At 45.2% G+C, this 16,344-nt stretch overlaps 1 protein-coding gene across 1 annotated transcript in view; it reads right to left on the bottom strand.

The window, feature by feature from the left end:
* LOC145337769 (uncharacterized) overlaps window positions 1-16,344 on the bottom strand; it is a 69,148-nt gene that overhangs the window by 38,113 nt on the left and 14,691 nt on the right. Inside the window, 2 exon segments of the mRNA XM_080182615.1 lie at window positions 3,024-3,146; window positions 14,715-14,725. Of these exon segments, the coding sequence (XP_080038741.1) occupies window positions 3,024-3,146; window positions 14,715-14,725 (134 nt within the window).

Raw genomic sequence — 16,344 nt, 5'->3', positions numbered from 1 at the left:
ATAAAAGAAGAGATAATAAGAGCTTGTCAGAACGGTGTTATAATAATCAGGGATGTTTTGAATCTACAATGAGATTGAAAACAGTGGATGGGAAAAATTGGCATAGCTGAAAAGTTCATATAATAATTGTGGGATAATTTCTTAGAACAGCACATCGTGGAACCAACCAGAGGGCAGGCTATACTCGTGCTGGTATAGTGCAGGGAGAAAATGTTCATTGATGAACTCATAATGAAGGTATCGCTAGACAGCAGCAACCGTGACACGTTTGAAATTTAAATTCAGTTTTAGGGAGGGAAGAGTGCACCGAAGTTTCGTGTTTTAACCATAAATAAGGGCAATCATGTAGTAATGGAAGCAGAGCTAGATAAAGATAAATAGCAAATGTGCATAAAAGATAGATCCCTAGAGGTGGTGGCAGATCTTTAAAGGAATATTTCAGAATATACAGAGCAGACACATTCCAACGTGAAATAATAATTTAAAGCCATTACTTTTAGTTGCAGGAAGTGAGATCTCTTAAAGGAGAATTGTTTTGAGAGAAAGGACATGTTCAGCAAGGGAGAGGAAAGCTGTGGGATGGGGATTGTTGAGACCTCCCGGAGCTAAGTTTCCCTCTGCAGCAACTTCCCAACACATGACCACTACCGTGTCGAAGGTAACAGCAACTGACACATGGGAGCACTGCCATTGAAGCACCACATCCTTGGCGCTTGAAGGCATCAGTGCTCATCACTGTGCCTCTGTGTCCCCTGGACTGGATTGGATTGATAGTGATGTATTTTGGAAACTCCTTTTACAACGGTATAGATGGGAACAATTTAGAGGGGAACGATTTGCACATAGCAGAACGTGATTTACTTTTTAAAAAAATATTCTCACTTCATACACAGTGACTGGAGGACTGCGCAGAGTCAGAATACAGACAAGAAAACAACTAAGACTGGATGTGGCGTCTCTAGGCTAGGACAATATTTACTGCACAGAACATAAGAACATAAGAAATAGGAGCAGGAGTAGGTCATCTGGCCCATCGAGCCTGCCCCGCCATTCAATAAGATCATGGCTGATCTGTCGTGGCTCAGTTCCACATTCCCGCCCTCTCCCCATAACCCTTAATCCCCTCTCTTATCAAAAACCAATCAACCCGCTTCTTAAAAATATTTAGCGAGGTAGCCTCCACCACTTCAACGGGCAGAGAATTCCAGAGATTCACCACCCTTTGAGTGAAGAAGTTCTTCCTCAACTCCGTTCTAAACCGCCCACCCCCCCCTTTATCTTGAGGCTGTGCCCCCTAGTCCTACTGTCCTTTCTGAGCGGGAAGAGTCTCTCCACCTCTATCCTATCCATCCCATTCATCATCTTATGTCTCAATGAGAACTCCCCTCATTCTTCTAAACTCTAACGAGTACAAGCCTAGTTTATTCAGCCTCTCCTCATAGCTCAACCCCCTCAACTCCGGCATCAGCCTAGTAAACCTCCTCTGCACTCCCTCCAAGGCCAAAATATCCTTGCGTAAGTACGGCGCCCAAAACTGCACACAGTACTCCAGCTGCGGCCTCACCAATGCCCTATATAGCCGCAGCAAGACCTCCCTACTTTTATATTCAATCCCCCTCGCTATGAAGGCCAGCATCCCATTCGCCTTCCTGACCACCTGCTGCACCTGCAGGCTGGGTTTTGCGACTCATGCACAAGGACCCCGAGGTCCCTCTGCACTGTCGCCTGCTGCAGTTTTTCTCCACGTAAGTAATAATCCTTCCTACCATTATTCCGAGGGAGGAAATCCATGCAGACATCGCCCATCCTGAGAAGGTGACAGTGATCTGTCTTCTTCAGTCGCTGCAGTCCATTTTCTGTAGGTACACCGTCTGGGCTGCTCAGGAGTGCTTCGGAGGATTTCGACCCAGTGGCACTGACCGAAGAGCAATATATTTCCAAGTCAGAATGGAGAGTGACATGAAGGACAACTTCCAATTGTGGTAGTCCCATGTATCAGTTGCTGTTATCTTTGAGATAGTCGTGGTCATGGTTGGGTAGTTGCTGCAGAAGGAAAGTTAGCTTCTACATGGCACTCCACGTATCAAATAGTTTTAGCGATCTAAACTCCTCGAGAATCTACATTTCTTTGCAATCTCACGCTGGAATTTATTGAGCTCCACTGGGCTTAGAGCGCGCAACTTTGAAATCAACGGATTTCCTGCCATCTCCACTCAGATTCAAACTGATGCAACTTACACAAAAGACAATTCTGCGCTCACCGTTCTTGTCTGGTAACAATCAGCACTTACTTTGGCTGTGTTTCTCACCTCGGTTCTGTGAGCAACATTGGCAATATTACAAAGGATAAATGGTGAGGATACTGGAAATCTGAGATGAAAGAGAAAATCCTGGAAATAGTTAAGTTAATTTTTTTGTCACAAGTAGACTTACAGTAACGCTGCAATGAAGTTACTGTATCCCAGTCCCCCAGCCGCCATACTCTGGTGTCTGTTCGGGTACACAGGGTGGGAATTTAGCATGGCCCAATGTACGTGACCAGCACGTCCTTTGGACTGTGGGAGGAAATCGGAGAACCCGGAGGAAACCCACGCAGACACAGGGAGAACATGCAAGCTCCGCACAGGCAGTGATCCAAGCAAGGAATCAAACTCGGGTCGCTGGTGCTGTGAGGCAGCAGTGCTGGGTACTGTGCCACTGTGCCGCGCAAATACTCAGCACCTCAGGCAATATCTGTGGAGAGAAACAGACCTTCCGTCAGGCTGCAATAAACCATACCAAATCTGTTGAGTAATGGCGATATTAAATCCCACAATGCTACGCGCCCCAGAAACCGCTCTATCCAACAGGTTCCCTTCGCCCCCTCCCCCCCCCCCCCCCCCGGTATTGATGATAGTGCGCATGCTCCCTTGGGCGTTCCGATCGGCTCCTTTGTTGTGAGTCCGACTCAATGAAAAGGGGAGGAGAATCCGGGAAGCGGCGGCTCGGATGGGGAAGGTGCTGCCCCATCGCTTTATGGTTACCGATCTCCCCCGGGGCACTCGTTGGGCCTTGCGGCTCAGACTGGGCCCAGAGAGGCGCTCTCGTTGCTGCTGAGCCTGCACTCCGACCCCACTGAGCTGCTCCACCCCGAACGTTTCAGCTTTCTGATGGCGATAGATCGTATTCACTCAGCCTGAGCATTTTGGGTATCGTAATCCGCCATTGACATAGAACAATTTGGAAGGATGTTAATGTCTCTTAATCAATATTATTAAATTATTAAAAACGGATTAGTGAGAAACACTCATTATCCAATCCCGTCCTCCACCGTGTTTTTGTAAATTTAGTATATTAACTGTATCACATCATTTGATTTGGTTTCAAATCATTTAGTTTATAAATTGAATCACTGTTCTCGAATTGTATTTCCAAATTTAGTCTGATGGTCACAGTTTTTTCTTGTTCTACAAAGTCTGCAAATTTCATCGGGCAGTGAATGTTGGCGAGTGCTGAGTGACTGCCCTTGGGACGACCAGGAGGAGAGTTCAGAGTCCGAGAAGATATAGAGAGCCGCATGTTCTACATACAATCGTGGTGCACGAGAATTGGGATCTGATTCTGCCAGACAGCTGAGTCTGTGTGAGACATTGAAGAATTCAGCTTCAAATTACTCCAGAGTGCTTTTGTCAACAAAACTGTTTAACATCTGTTAGACTATTGTTTATCTGAGCCTGCAATTCTAAATTTGGTCACAAATGCAAGTGTTTAAAGGCAATTTATTTCTTTCCACGTTGTTAATAATTAAATCGATAGAAATTGTTTCTCCACCTCAGTATCTTCAAATCGATGTTTCATATCTTCATACACTATTTCACTTTGGAAAATAGGGTGGAAGTCTCAGAAGGAATATCAATCCATAAACCCCCTTCTCTGGTTACCAAATCCTCCAAAGGGACTTTCTGGTTCAGACGTAAGGGTCTGTGATTGAATCACTACTCCTATTCCTCATTGTTCCATTCTGCATCGATTTAGGATACCTATATTGACAACAGGGTAGATGGAGAGAAACTATTTTGCTCCTTCTAGGACTCGGGAGCAGATGAGAGGGTGTATGGTATAAAGATGAGATGGGGAGATGCCGGCGTTGGACTGGAGTAAACACAGGAACAAATCTCACAACACCAGGTTAAAGTCTTTCGTCACCTGATGAAAGAGCAGCAAGCGCTCCGAAAGCTAGTGGCTTTTGCCACCAAATAAACCTGTTGGACTTTAACCTGGTGTTGTGAGACTTCTTACTGCATAAAGATGAGACGAAGAGCTTCAAGAAGTGAAATCAAGAAAACCTTCGACACACAAGGCGTGCAATAACATTTGAATTCTCTTCTTAAATGACAAATTATAACTAACCAAGAATCAATTTAAAATCTGAATTTGACAGACTTTTAAAAAAAGCCGATGAAGAGATCGGGACTGTTGAGTGCGGAATGAACAGAAGCTTACAAAATAATGAGGGGTCTGGGCAGCGTCGACAGAGAGAAACTTCCTGCAGCACCAAGATTCTGTCAGCAGGTGGCAGCGGTGCGCTTTGTAACAATGAAAGGCGACTTCACAGAGTCTCAAACCATCCCAGAAACTGACTGCACCCGCAATGAATTACTCACAAGTGCAGGAACTGCCGTTAACTCGGAAACGCAGAAGCCACTTTGAAAACACTAGGTCCCAAAGAGAGAGAGAGAGAGAGAAAGCAGGTGAATGAGCAAATAATTCCTCCTTGGTGGTGCTGATTGAGGGAGGAATGTTGATCCGGGCACCGGGGAAACTCCCCTGCTGCTCTTAACCCTGGCATTTGAAACATCCACTTGAGACAGACGCTGCTTTTGGTTTAACATCTCACCGGGTTGACTGAACTGTTCAGAGGAAGATAGCAGTGATCCATTCAGCCCTTTTCCGCGTTTCATGGTTAATTTATTGCCATTTACCCACCTTATCTCCAATATCCCTTGATATTCTGGGAAGCTTCAATCGTCCCAGTATCCACAGGCTCTCGGGAGAGAGAATCCCACATTTTTTCATATAGTAAAAGGTCGAGATGACCTTTCATCAGCGTTAGAATCATAGAACCCTACAGTGCAGTAAAAGGCCATTCGGCCCATCAAGTCTGCACCGACCACAATCCCACCCGGGCCCTACCCCCATGTCCCTACATATTTTACCCGCTTCGCCCTCTAACTTAATCATCTTAGGACACTAACGGGCAATTTTAGCATGGCCAATCAACCTAACCCACACATCTTTGGACTGTGGGAGGAAACCGGCGCAGACACAAGGAGAATGTGCAAACTCCCCACAGTGACCCGAGCCGGGAATCAAACCCAGGTCCCTGCAGCTGTGAAGCAGCAGTGCTAACCACTGTGCTACCGTGCCACCCACTGAAACCTGAAACATTAATTCTATTTCTCCTTACAGATGCTGCCTGACCGGCTGAATATTTCCAGCATTTCTGTTCCAGGTTTCCATTTTCTGCAGTATCTTGCCCAGCTATTCACAATCTATATCAATAATTTGGATGAAGGAACCAAATGCAATATTTCTGCAGAGTTTGTGTGGCAGGATTGTTGAAATCTGAAATTTGACTCTGCTTCTCGCCACAGATACTGCCAGACCTGCTGAGCTTATTCAGCATTTTCAGTTTTCATTTCAAATGCAAATATTCCAAATTTGCTGACAATCTGAAACTTGGTGGGGATGTGAGTGGTGAAGAAGATGTTAAGAGACATCTGGGTGATTGAGACAAGTTGGGTGGGTGGTCAAATATATGGCAGATCTGCAATGAGCTGGATCAGTGGAAAGTTATCCACTTTAGTGGGAAAAAACAGAGCGGCAGAGTATTACTTAAATGGTGAAATATTGGGAAATGATTTACAAAGGGACCTGGGTACCCTTGCACACTAATCATTGAAAGGAAATATGCAGATGCACCGAGCAGTTACAATGGCAAATGCTATGTTGGCCTTCATTGGCAAGGAGTTTCACTAAAGGAGCAAGGGTATCTCGCTGCAGCTGTACAGGGCCTTAGTGTGACCACATCTGGAGAATTGTGTGCAGGTTTTGTCTCCTTACTAGTATAAGGCCATACTTAACAGGTAGAAAGTGCAGCAGAGGCTGGCCAATTTGATTCCCGATTGTTGAATGAGAAGAGATTTTGGTGACTCGTCTTGTATGCACCACGGTAAGAAAATTCAGAGGGAACTTATTGAAACATGTAAAATGCTGACATGGTTCGAAAGACAGGATGTGGAGATGTTATTTCCTCTGGCTGGGGGTAAACCACAAAAGTTCACCTTCTCATGATGTAGCAATGGCCATTTAGGACTGCAGTGAGGGAAAACAAATTCACTGAGCTTGGGAAACCTGTGAAATTCTATAGCACAGAAGATGTGGAGGCAAAATCACTGCATATGTTTAATAAGGAAATAGATAGATTTCTACACTCTCAAGGCATCCTGGGGAATGGGGAGAAAGCGGCATTATGACATTGAGAGGGGGCTCAAGCACAATCAAGTCGAATGGTGGCGCAGGCTCAATGGGTCGAATGACTTTCTCCTGCTTCTGGTTTTGAAGCCTTTCTCAGATGGCACATGAAGATTTGTGTGTCACGTTCATCTGCCTATCAAGGCTGGCAATAGACCTCACATCAAGATTTGGCAAACAAATTTCGATGGACATCATTCAAGGGTCGGATTTTGAGTGCATGAGGAAAGAAAAAGAGAGAGAGAGAATAGATTGGGCCTGTGTACTGGACTGTGCTGTGAAGTGCCGGGCTATCGATGTGAAGCATCAGCAGCAATTATCGGCCTGTATAAGGCTCAGGCAGGAAAATGTTTACCTTGGTTGGGGAGCCAGAATGGCAGATCACAGTCTCATACTTAAGTTAAAGCAATTTCGGACTGAGACCTATAGATGTGTCTATGATTGGTGGGTTCAGATTGGTTGCACCGCACAGTGCAGATGAGCAGCTCAGCAAGAGGACTACAAATATGATGTACAGTTGACAATCAGGAGCAGGAAACATGGACATCCGTCAGCAATCTGCATTAGACAGCGATCTCAAAGGGCCGAATGTTGTTCTCATGCTGCTCCTCCTCCCTGTGGGCCCATCCATCTGGTTCTGCCTGAAAGAACTCTCTGCCAGTTCAGTCCCCCACTGGAAACAGATGTCAGGGCGACCTGAGTGTATCCCTGGTGAGTTTAGATTTTCAAGCCGCTGTACACACGGACTTTGTGAGTGAATGAGTGAAATCACAATTCTACTGACAGGTGTCTTAAGGTTGTGGAGGAACAGGGAGCTGTGCAGGTCCCCATGTGTGCACTTAGCATCACCTGTATTTTAACAGTCTACTGCATGGAAAGGATCAAACCGACAGCAAGGAACATGTTAACTCGTGAAGTTTAATTCTGCTCTCATAAGTCAAGGTATAGAAGAGGAAAATAATGTCAGTAAATAAGTAAAAAAAATCCTGAGGCTGTCCAGCCCGTGAAGGATTGAAAGAAATTCAATAAATGTACCAGTTTAATCTGCCTGGAATCTGGTAGGTATCAGATTGACATGGACCTGTCTGCCACATCATTCCGCTCCTGACCCTGTGTCAATCTGTGACAGACCCTCCTTCTCTTCATCTGGATGAGAGTCAGTACAAAGGCAGGGTTGTCTGCAGCTTTCATCAACAATATCTCAATACATCTATGAATGCACTGAAATAATAAATTTAGTGAGCACATACTTGACAAATTTCCCTCCAATTCAAAACCTGCAGGCCAGTGTGACTCTCTTTGCCTGGGTCCTGTCTAGACATGACGTCCCCACTTCAATCCTTCTAGGCAAATGACATCCTGGAGAAGCAGAGATGGATGTTGCTCCTGTTAATACATGAATGCACATAGAAACCTTGCTCTTTGACCAGGGTGATGAGAGCCTTGTGCGAGTAGCCTTCCTCCAACATCATCCTGCTTGACTCCACTGCCCCTTAGACTTTACAGAGAGGCCATTGTCTTTGCGTTATAGACAGGCTGAACACATGAGCCCTTGTCAAGAATGATCATTCACCTAGGAGAACGGACGTTTTGTCACGAGTTGCCTACTAACCACCAGCTGTGCTCTTTGGAGCCATCCACCTCCCTCCTTCATCCCAGAAATCAGTCTAACAAACCTTCACAGGCTTCCCTCTATGACACTCCCTGCTATATCATTCCTTAGGCAAGGTGACCAAAACTCGACACAATACTCACCAAGGCACCAATCAACTACACTCAGATCTCTTTACTGCTCCCATTGCTTTGAACTAATGAAGATACCATTTATCTTCCTAATTGTTTTCTATCTCTGCACATTAACTGTACATAGACACCCAGATCCCTCTGAAAGCAAACACTTTCCAGTCTCTCTCCATCCCAAAAATATTCAGCACTTTTTGTATTTTTGTTAACAAAATGAAAAACGTCACCCTGCTCCATACTGTATTCCATCCACCATGTTCTTGTCCACTCACAACCTCTTCATATCTCTTTGAAGCCCTTTTCTGTTCTCCACACAAACTGTCCCATTGAACTTCATACCAGCAGCAAACTGGGACGTCTCATGGATGTCACTGATACAGACTGTAAATAACCCACTAATCCCTGCAGAGTCTCTCTAACTATCACCTTCCAAACGGAAAATTACTGATTATTCCAATTGTTAACCAATCTTCTATTGATGTTCATATATCACCCCCCCAATCACAGGACTAATCATTTTGGACAATCGTCTGTGTGGCACCATATCAAATGCTTTTTGAAACTCCAACTGCTCTACATACGATTCCCCCGCATCTCCCTCACCCACTAATCCATCTGACTGGATATGTTCTCAAAATAATCCTTCTCAAACATCATTACCTCATAAGTGCGTCTCAATTTCATTTATTTATCAGCATTTCCACAGCATTAACATTAGATTCTGGCATTTTCCCACTGCTGACTGTCCGAAGTTTGGAATGATTTTCACTAATTGGTTATTCATTTCCTGAACAGTTACTGCACATTTTAAATGCTTTAGAAAAATTGATACTGGAATTGCTTTAGTTCAATCTCTAGGAATGTAGAGCTGCTCCTCTATTTGTCTTCACACGTCGACAAGGTTTTCTACAGTAAAGACACTGGATCAACACAACCCTTTGCGACTGCACTAGTCACCAACCCAACTCTGACCCCAGAACTCCCAGCCACGTGCTATTGACTAGACTAAGGGCAGCAGATTTCCATACACATTGGGAACTGTAACCTTCTCCCAACATGACTACAGAAATTGACTGCAACCTGCATTTATGTAGCGCCTTTGATAACATATGCCAAGGCAGTTCCCTGAGCATTCTCAGGATGCATCATACTGCAATGGGAGGAAGGTGGAGAAAGAAATACAAGGACATATTCAGAAACTGAGTAAAGAACAGAATTATAATTGTTGGAGAAGGGGGTGAGGGATTTCACTACCCTGATATTAATTGGACAGAGGACTCAGTTAAAGGGATAAGGAAATGGAATTCCTATGTGCGGGACAGTGGTTAGCAATGCTGCCGCACAGTGCCAGGAACCCAGGTTCAATTCCAGAGTCGGGTGAGTGTCTGTGTGGAGTTTGCACGTTCTCCCATGTCTGCGTGGATTTTCTCCATGTGCTCCGGTTTCCTCCCACACTCAGGATCTGCAGATTAAGTTGATTGGCTGTACTAAATTGCCACTTAGAGTCAGGGGGGATCAGGAGGGTAAATACATGGGGTGACTGGATAGGCTCTGGGTGGGATTGTTGTCGGTGCAGGCTCGATGTAAGGAAGGCTTAGGTATGTAAAATCTGACAATGAGAGGTTCTTTAAACATATTAAAAGAGAGAGAGGGATCAACATGAACACAGGCCCATTTGAAAATGAATCTGGATGACAGTTATGAGGAACAGGTAAACGGCAGAGGAGCAAAACAGATAATTTGTGTTAGTTTTTAACGGAGGAAGATACTGGAAACATCCCATTAATACGAAAGAACACGGGAGAGGAATTGAGTACCATCACTAGAGAAGTAGTATTTGATAAACTAATGAAGCTAGAGGAAGATCGGTACCCTCGTCCTGATGGCTTGCATCCTAGAATGTTAAATGAAGTAACTATATTGGTTGTAATTTACCAAAAATCCTTGGATCCTGGAGAAGTACCAGAGGATTGGAAAACTGCCAATGTGACACCGCTATTCAATAAAAGGAAGGAGGCAAAAAGTAGGTAATTATAGGCTGATTAGCCTCATATCTATTGTTGGAAAAATGTCAGAATCAATTAAGAAAGTAATAGGGGCACATTTAGAAAATTATAATCTAATCAAGCTGAGTCAGCACTGATTCATGACAGGGAAATCATGTCTGACAAATTTATTAGCATTATTTGAGGAAATCTCAACCAGATTTGATAAAGGGAAACAGTAGATGTGTTGCATCTGGACTTCCCATAGATGTTCAACAAGGTACCTCACAAAAGGTTAAGTCATAAGATTAGTGCCAATGGTGTTACAGGTACTATATTGGCATCAATTGAGAATTGGCTGATGGAAAGGAAACAGCGAGTGGGGACAGGGGTTATTTTTCAAGTAGTGGGATTCTACAGGGATCAGTGCTGCGGCTGCAATGGTTTATCATATATAATAATGACTCGGAAGAAGGAAGTGAATGTACTGTAGCCACATTTGGAGAAACATAAAAATAGGTGGAGGGGCAAATTGTGGGAGGGATGCATACAGTTTGCAAAGAGATATTCAGGAAGTGCAGTGGAGGACATGCTCCTGTCTACATCAATAGGGATGAAGTCAAAGTGGTCGAGAGCTTCAGGTTTTTAGGTGTCCAGATCACCAACAACCTGTCTTGGCTGGTCCCCCCATGCCAATGCAATAGTTAAGAAAGCCCACCAATGCCTCTACTTTCTCAGGAGGCTCAGGAAATTTGACATGAATGCTACAACTCTCACCAATTTTTACAGATGCACCTTTCAGAATGTATCACAGCTTGGTATAATTCCTGCTCTGTCCAAGGCTGCAACAAACTACAAAGATTGTGAACATAGCTCAGTCCATCACGCAAACTAGACTCCCAGCTATTGCCTCTGTCTACACTTCCCACCTTCTCAAAAAAAGCAGCCAGCATAATCAAGGACCCTACACACTCTGGACATACTCTCTTCTACATTCTTCTGTCGGGAAAAAGATACAAAAGACTGAAGTTGCATACCAACCGACTCAAGAATAGCTTCTTCCCTGCTGCCATCAGACTTTTGAATAGACCTACCTTAAGTTGATCTCTGTCTACACCCTGGCTGTAACACTACATTCTGCATCCTCTCCTTTCCATCTCCCCTATGTACCATGTATGCTTTGTCTATATCGCACGTAAGAGACAACGGTTGGAACTGTATACCAATACATGTGACAATAATACATCAAAGTGGGCAGAAAGGAAAGATGAAGGAAATCCAAACGGAACCCAAACACCAGTATGGACTGGTTGGATTGAGCTGCCGTGAGAACATTGCAGGCATCAGGGTGTAAACAGTTGAAGACGTGACTGTGGTTTGTTAATTTAAAAGCTGATGCTGTATATTGAACCCAAATAAGCAAATAAACAACACTTGACAGGAATGTACTTCGCTATCTCACCGTGAAATGGATGATACATTAGAATGGTACAATCTAGAGTACATCATGTACATCCAGCACCATGGGCTCACTCACTGGGTCAGCAGAGTGTGTGAACACAAATACAGATAAAAAGGAGTTTTACCCTGTGTAACAATCTGTTCCAAAGCTGAAGGAATTTTAAAAAAAACCATCACAAACTCCCAACTTCTTCCCCTGTCAGATCTCCCTGCGCCCCCTTTCCCACTCCTCTTTATGTCCACCCCGACTTCTAAGTCAACCTCTTCCTCCCTCCTCCTCACTCCAGTCCCCGTTGTGCAGCAGGTTTTTAAGTGAAGAAGTTGTTCTCCAGCTCACTCACTAAAGCCGTTGCCATGACGCTTCCAGCGAGTGAATAATAACAAGAATTAAAACTTTTCAATAATATATCCACTCCGAGGATAAAATTAGGCAGCTACTATCACTCCCTCCCACTATCCCAGTGGGAAAGAAAAACCAGGCAGTGTGCCTTAATGACTATTGTGCAGTGGCTCCGACATCCATCATTATGAAGTGCTACAAAAGGTTAGTATAGCATGAATCGATTCTGGCCTCCCAGATTGTCTGGATCCATTACAGTTCACCGACTGCCACGACAGATGCCATCTTCCTGGCCCTACATGCAATCTTGAACCACCAAGACAACAAAGACAACAACGTCAGTCTCTTTATCGACTACAGCTCAGACGTCAACACCATTATTCCTGCAAAACTTATCTCCAACTCCAACTCCATGGCCTGAGGCTTGCCTCCTCCCTCTGCGACTGGATCCTGAACTTCCTCACCCACAGACTGTAATCAATAAGGCTAGGCAACAACACTTCCTCCAAGAAGTGTTGTGCATAGTCTGGAGGGATGTCAGAAGTTGCAGCGTGACATAGATAGGATGCAAGACTGGGCGGAGAAGTGGCAGATGGACTTCAACACGGATAAATGTGTAGTGGTCCATTTTGATAGGTCCAATGGTATGAAGGAGTACAATATCAAGGGTAGGCCTCTTAGCAGCGTTGAGGAGCAGAAGGACCTTGGGGTCTGAGTCCATAGGACTCTTAAATCGGCCTCGCAGGTGGAGGATGTAGTCAAGAAGGCGTATGGTGTGCTAGCCTTCATTAATCGAGGGATTGAGTTTAGGAGTTGGGAGGTAATGCTGCAACTTTATAAGACCCTTGTCAGACCCCACTTGGAGTACTGTGTGCAGTTCTGGTTGCCTCACTACAGGAAGGATGTGGAAGCTACTGAGAGGGTGCAGAGGAGATTTACGAGGATGTTGCCTGGATTGGGAGGCATGCCTTATGAAGATGGGTTGAGGGAGCTCGGTCTCTTCTCCCTGGAGAGACGGAGGTTGAGAGGCGACCTGATAGTGGTTTATAAAATGTTGAGCAGCATAGATAGGGTGGATTGTCAGAGGCTATTTCCCAGGGCTGAAATGGTCGCTACGAGAGGACACAGGTTTAAGGTGCTAGGGAGCAAGTACAGAGGAGATAACATAAGAACATAAGAAATAGGAGCAGGAGTAGGCCATCTAGCCCTTCGAGCCTGCCCCACCATTCAATAAGATCATGGCTGATCTGTTGTGGCTCAGTTCCACATTCCCGCCCTCTCCCCATAACCCTTAATCCCCTCTCTTATCAAAAACCCATCAACCCTCATCTTAAAAATATTTAGCGAGGTAGCCTCCACCACTTCAACAGGCAGGGAATTCCAGAGATTCACCACCCTGTGAGTGAAGAAGTTCTTCCTCAACTCCGTTCTAAATGTCAGAGGGAATTTTTTTTTACTGAGAGGGTGGTGAGTGAATAGAATTGGCCACCGTCAGTGGTGGTGGAGGCGGACTCGCTGGGGTCTTTTAAAAGACTTCTGGATGAGTACATCGGATTTAATGGGATTGGGAGTTACAGATAGTTCTCTGGCCTGGTAGGCATGGATATGATCACCGAAACTTGTGGGCCGAAGGGCCTGTTTGTGCTGTAGTATTCTATGTTCTAAGATCACCCTCAACATCGGTGCCCTACAAGACTGTGCCCTCAGCCCCTTATTATAGCCTTTGTACATTTATGACTGCGTGGCCAAATTTTCCCCAACTCCATTTTCAAGTTTGGTGATAACACACTACTGTAACAGGTCAGATCTCAAATAATAATGAGATAGAATACAGAAAAGAGAGAATCTGGGGAACTGGTATGACGACAATAATCTCTCCCTCAACGTCAACAAAATGAAAGAGATAGTGATAGACTTCAAGAAGCATAGAGGAGAAAATGCCCCTGTCTACAGCAATGGCAATGAAGTGGAAATAGTCAAGAGCTTCACCAGCAACCTGCCCTGGTTGCTCGGCACTAAAGCTGTAGTTAAGAAAGCCCACCAATGCCTCTACTTTTTCACGAAGCTGAGGATAGTTGGCATGACTGTTATAACTCTCACTAACTTTTATAGATCTACCATAGAAAACATTCTTTCTGGTTGTTTCACAGCTTGGTATGGCTTCTGCTCTGCCCAAGATGACAAGAAAAATTACAAAGGGTTGTGAATGAAGCCCAGTCCATCACACAAACCAGTCTCCCACCCATTACTCTGTCTACACTTCCCACTGCCTCAGAACAGCAGCCAGCATAATTAAGGACTCCACACACGTATTCTTTTCCTTCCATCTGGAAAAAAATACAAAATTCTGAGGTCTTGTACCAACCGACTAAAGAACAGCTTCTTTCCTGCTGCCGTCAGAGTTCTGAATGGACCTACTTCACACTGAGTTGATCATTCTCTACAGCCGAGCTGTGACCTTAACACTATAATGTGGAGTTGCCAGTGTTGAACTGGGATCAGCACGGTAAATCGTTGGTAAGCACAGTTTAAGGAGGTTAATCTGTGCTTAGCCCTCTCTCCACTCACATTGTCTGCATCTGTAAAGACTTGATAACCTGTTAAGACTCACATTCCAACCATTATCTTGTAATTGAGTTCCTGTCTACACATGCCCTGGTTATAAAACAAACCTTGTACTCGTCTGACGAAAGGGCAACATTCTGAAAGCTCGTGCTATCAAATAAACCTGTTGGACTCTAACCTGGTGTTGTGAGATTACTTACTGTAACTATATTCTGCACTCTCTCCTTTTCTTCTCGATGAACGGTATGCGTTGTCTGTATAGCGCAAAAAACAATAGTTTTCAATGTACACTAATACATGTGACAATAATAAATCTAAAAGCCACCAACTCTAAATGCCCACACAACAACACGATGCGACCGCAAAGTCACCGCCTCAGTGCCAAGGCCACGCCCCGGAAATCCTCCTGAGTGACAGAGGATCCGACCAATCCGATTCACGGTTGTACAGAAACCCTCCTCCCACACTCTGACTGACAGAGGCTTTCACCAATCCTACTACAGAATCCCCGGAAACCGGTATTCCTCGCCCAGAGTGACGAGAGAACGAACCAATCACCTTCCAAAGTTCAGCAAACCCGCCTCCCTTTTCCTGCGTGCCTGGAGCTCCGGCCAATCCGTTAACAGGTATACCGGAAGCCCACCTCTTCGCCTGAGTGACAGGCACCGCTACCAATCGGCTCGTTCATTTCCGGGAAAACCGCCTATCAGACGCTGAGTGACAGCAGCTCTCACCAAGCTTCAGTGGATCCGCCTCCCTCTCAGGTCAATCAGTCACACCGACCAATCCATTGCTCCATTGGTTGGAATCCGGCCCCTCACTATGAATGATGTGGAGATGCCGGCCTTGCACTGGGGTAAACACAGTAAAAAGTCTGACAACACCAGGTTTCAGTCCAACCGATTTATTTGATAGTAAACTCCTATTTCTTATGTTCTTATGTAAACTCACTAGCTTTTGGGGTTACCCCTTCGTCGGGTGAATGGCGACTCATGAATGACAGCTGGTCTGACCATTCCACCCACAAACAATTTAAAACCCGCCTTCCAACTGTGACTCACAGGCACTTAGACGAATCCACTTACAGATTTCCCGGAAAGCTGTGCTTCTGGCGCAGAGAGACAGGAGGATTCACCAATCGCCTTCCAAGGACATCAAACCCGCCTCCCGCCGTTTCAGTGACAGGAACTTTCCCCTTCCGGATGCCAAGGAAATGACTTTCTCTTGTCTGATTGACAGTAACCTCGATCATTCCCCGGAACCGCCTCCCACGGTATAAATTAACCGCATGATGTGGAGATGCCGGCGTTGGACTCGGGTAAGCACAGTAAGAAGTCTCACAACACCAGGTTAAAGGCCAACAGGTTTATTTGGTAGCACAAGCCACGAGCTTTCGGAGCGTTGCTCCTTCGTCCGGTGAGTCACCGTTCCGAACGTTAGTGGCGTTTGCTACCAAATAAAGCTGTTGGACTTTAACCTGGTGTTGTAAGACTACTCACTATAAATGACAGATACAGCCACCAACTGACATCTTTTTCCGAGACGCTGCCCCTTCAGTCTGAGTGACAGGACGCTGTCCAATCGGATTCCGGTTCCCATGAAACCCGCCCCTGACTCTGGATGAAAGGGATCTTGGCCAATCCGCTTCCCCACCCTGCGGCTGGCCACACCTCTCTTTGAATGACAGCTGCATTGACCAATAGGCTGCCAAGTCCGAGGAAACCCGTTCCCTACTCT

The sequence above is a fragment of the Carcharhinus amblyrhynchos genome, unplaced genomic scaffold (assembly GCF_965287045.1).
Source record: "Carcharhinus amblyrhynchos unplaced genomic scaffold, sCarAmb.v2.hapA scaffold_73, whole genome shotgun sequence".
In the NCBI taxonomy this organism is placed as follows: Eukaryota; Metazoa; Chordata; class Chondrichthyes; order Carcharhiniformes; family Carcharhinidae; genus Carcharhinus; species Carcharhinus amblyrhynchos.
Note: the sequence above shows the minus strand (reverse complement) of the source record. Positions and strands in the feature narration are given on the sequence as shown.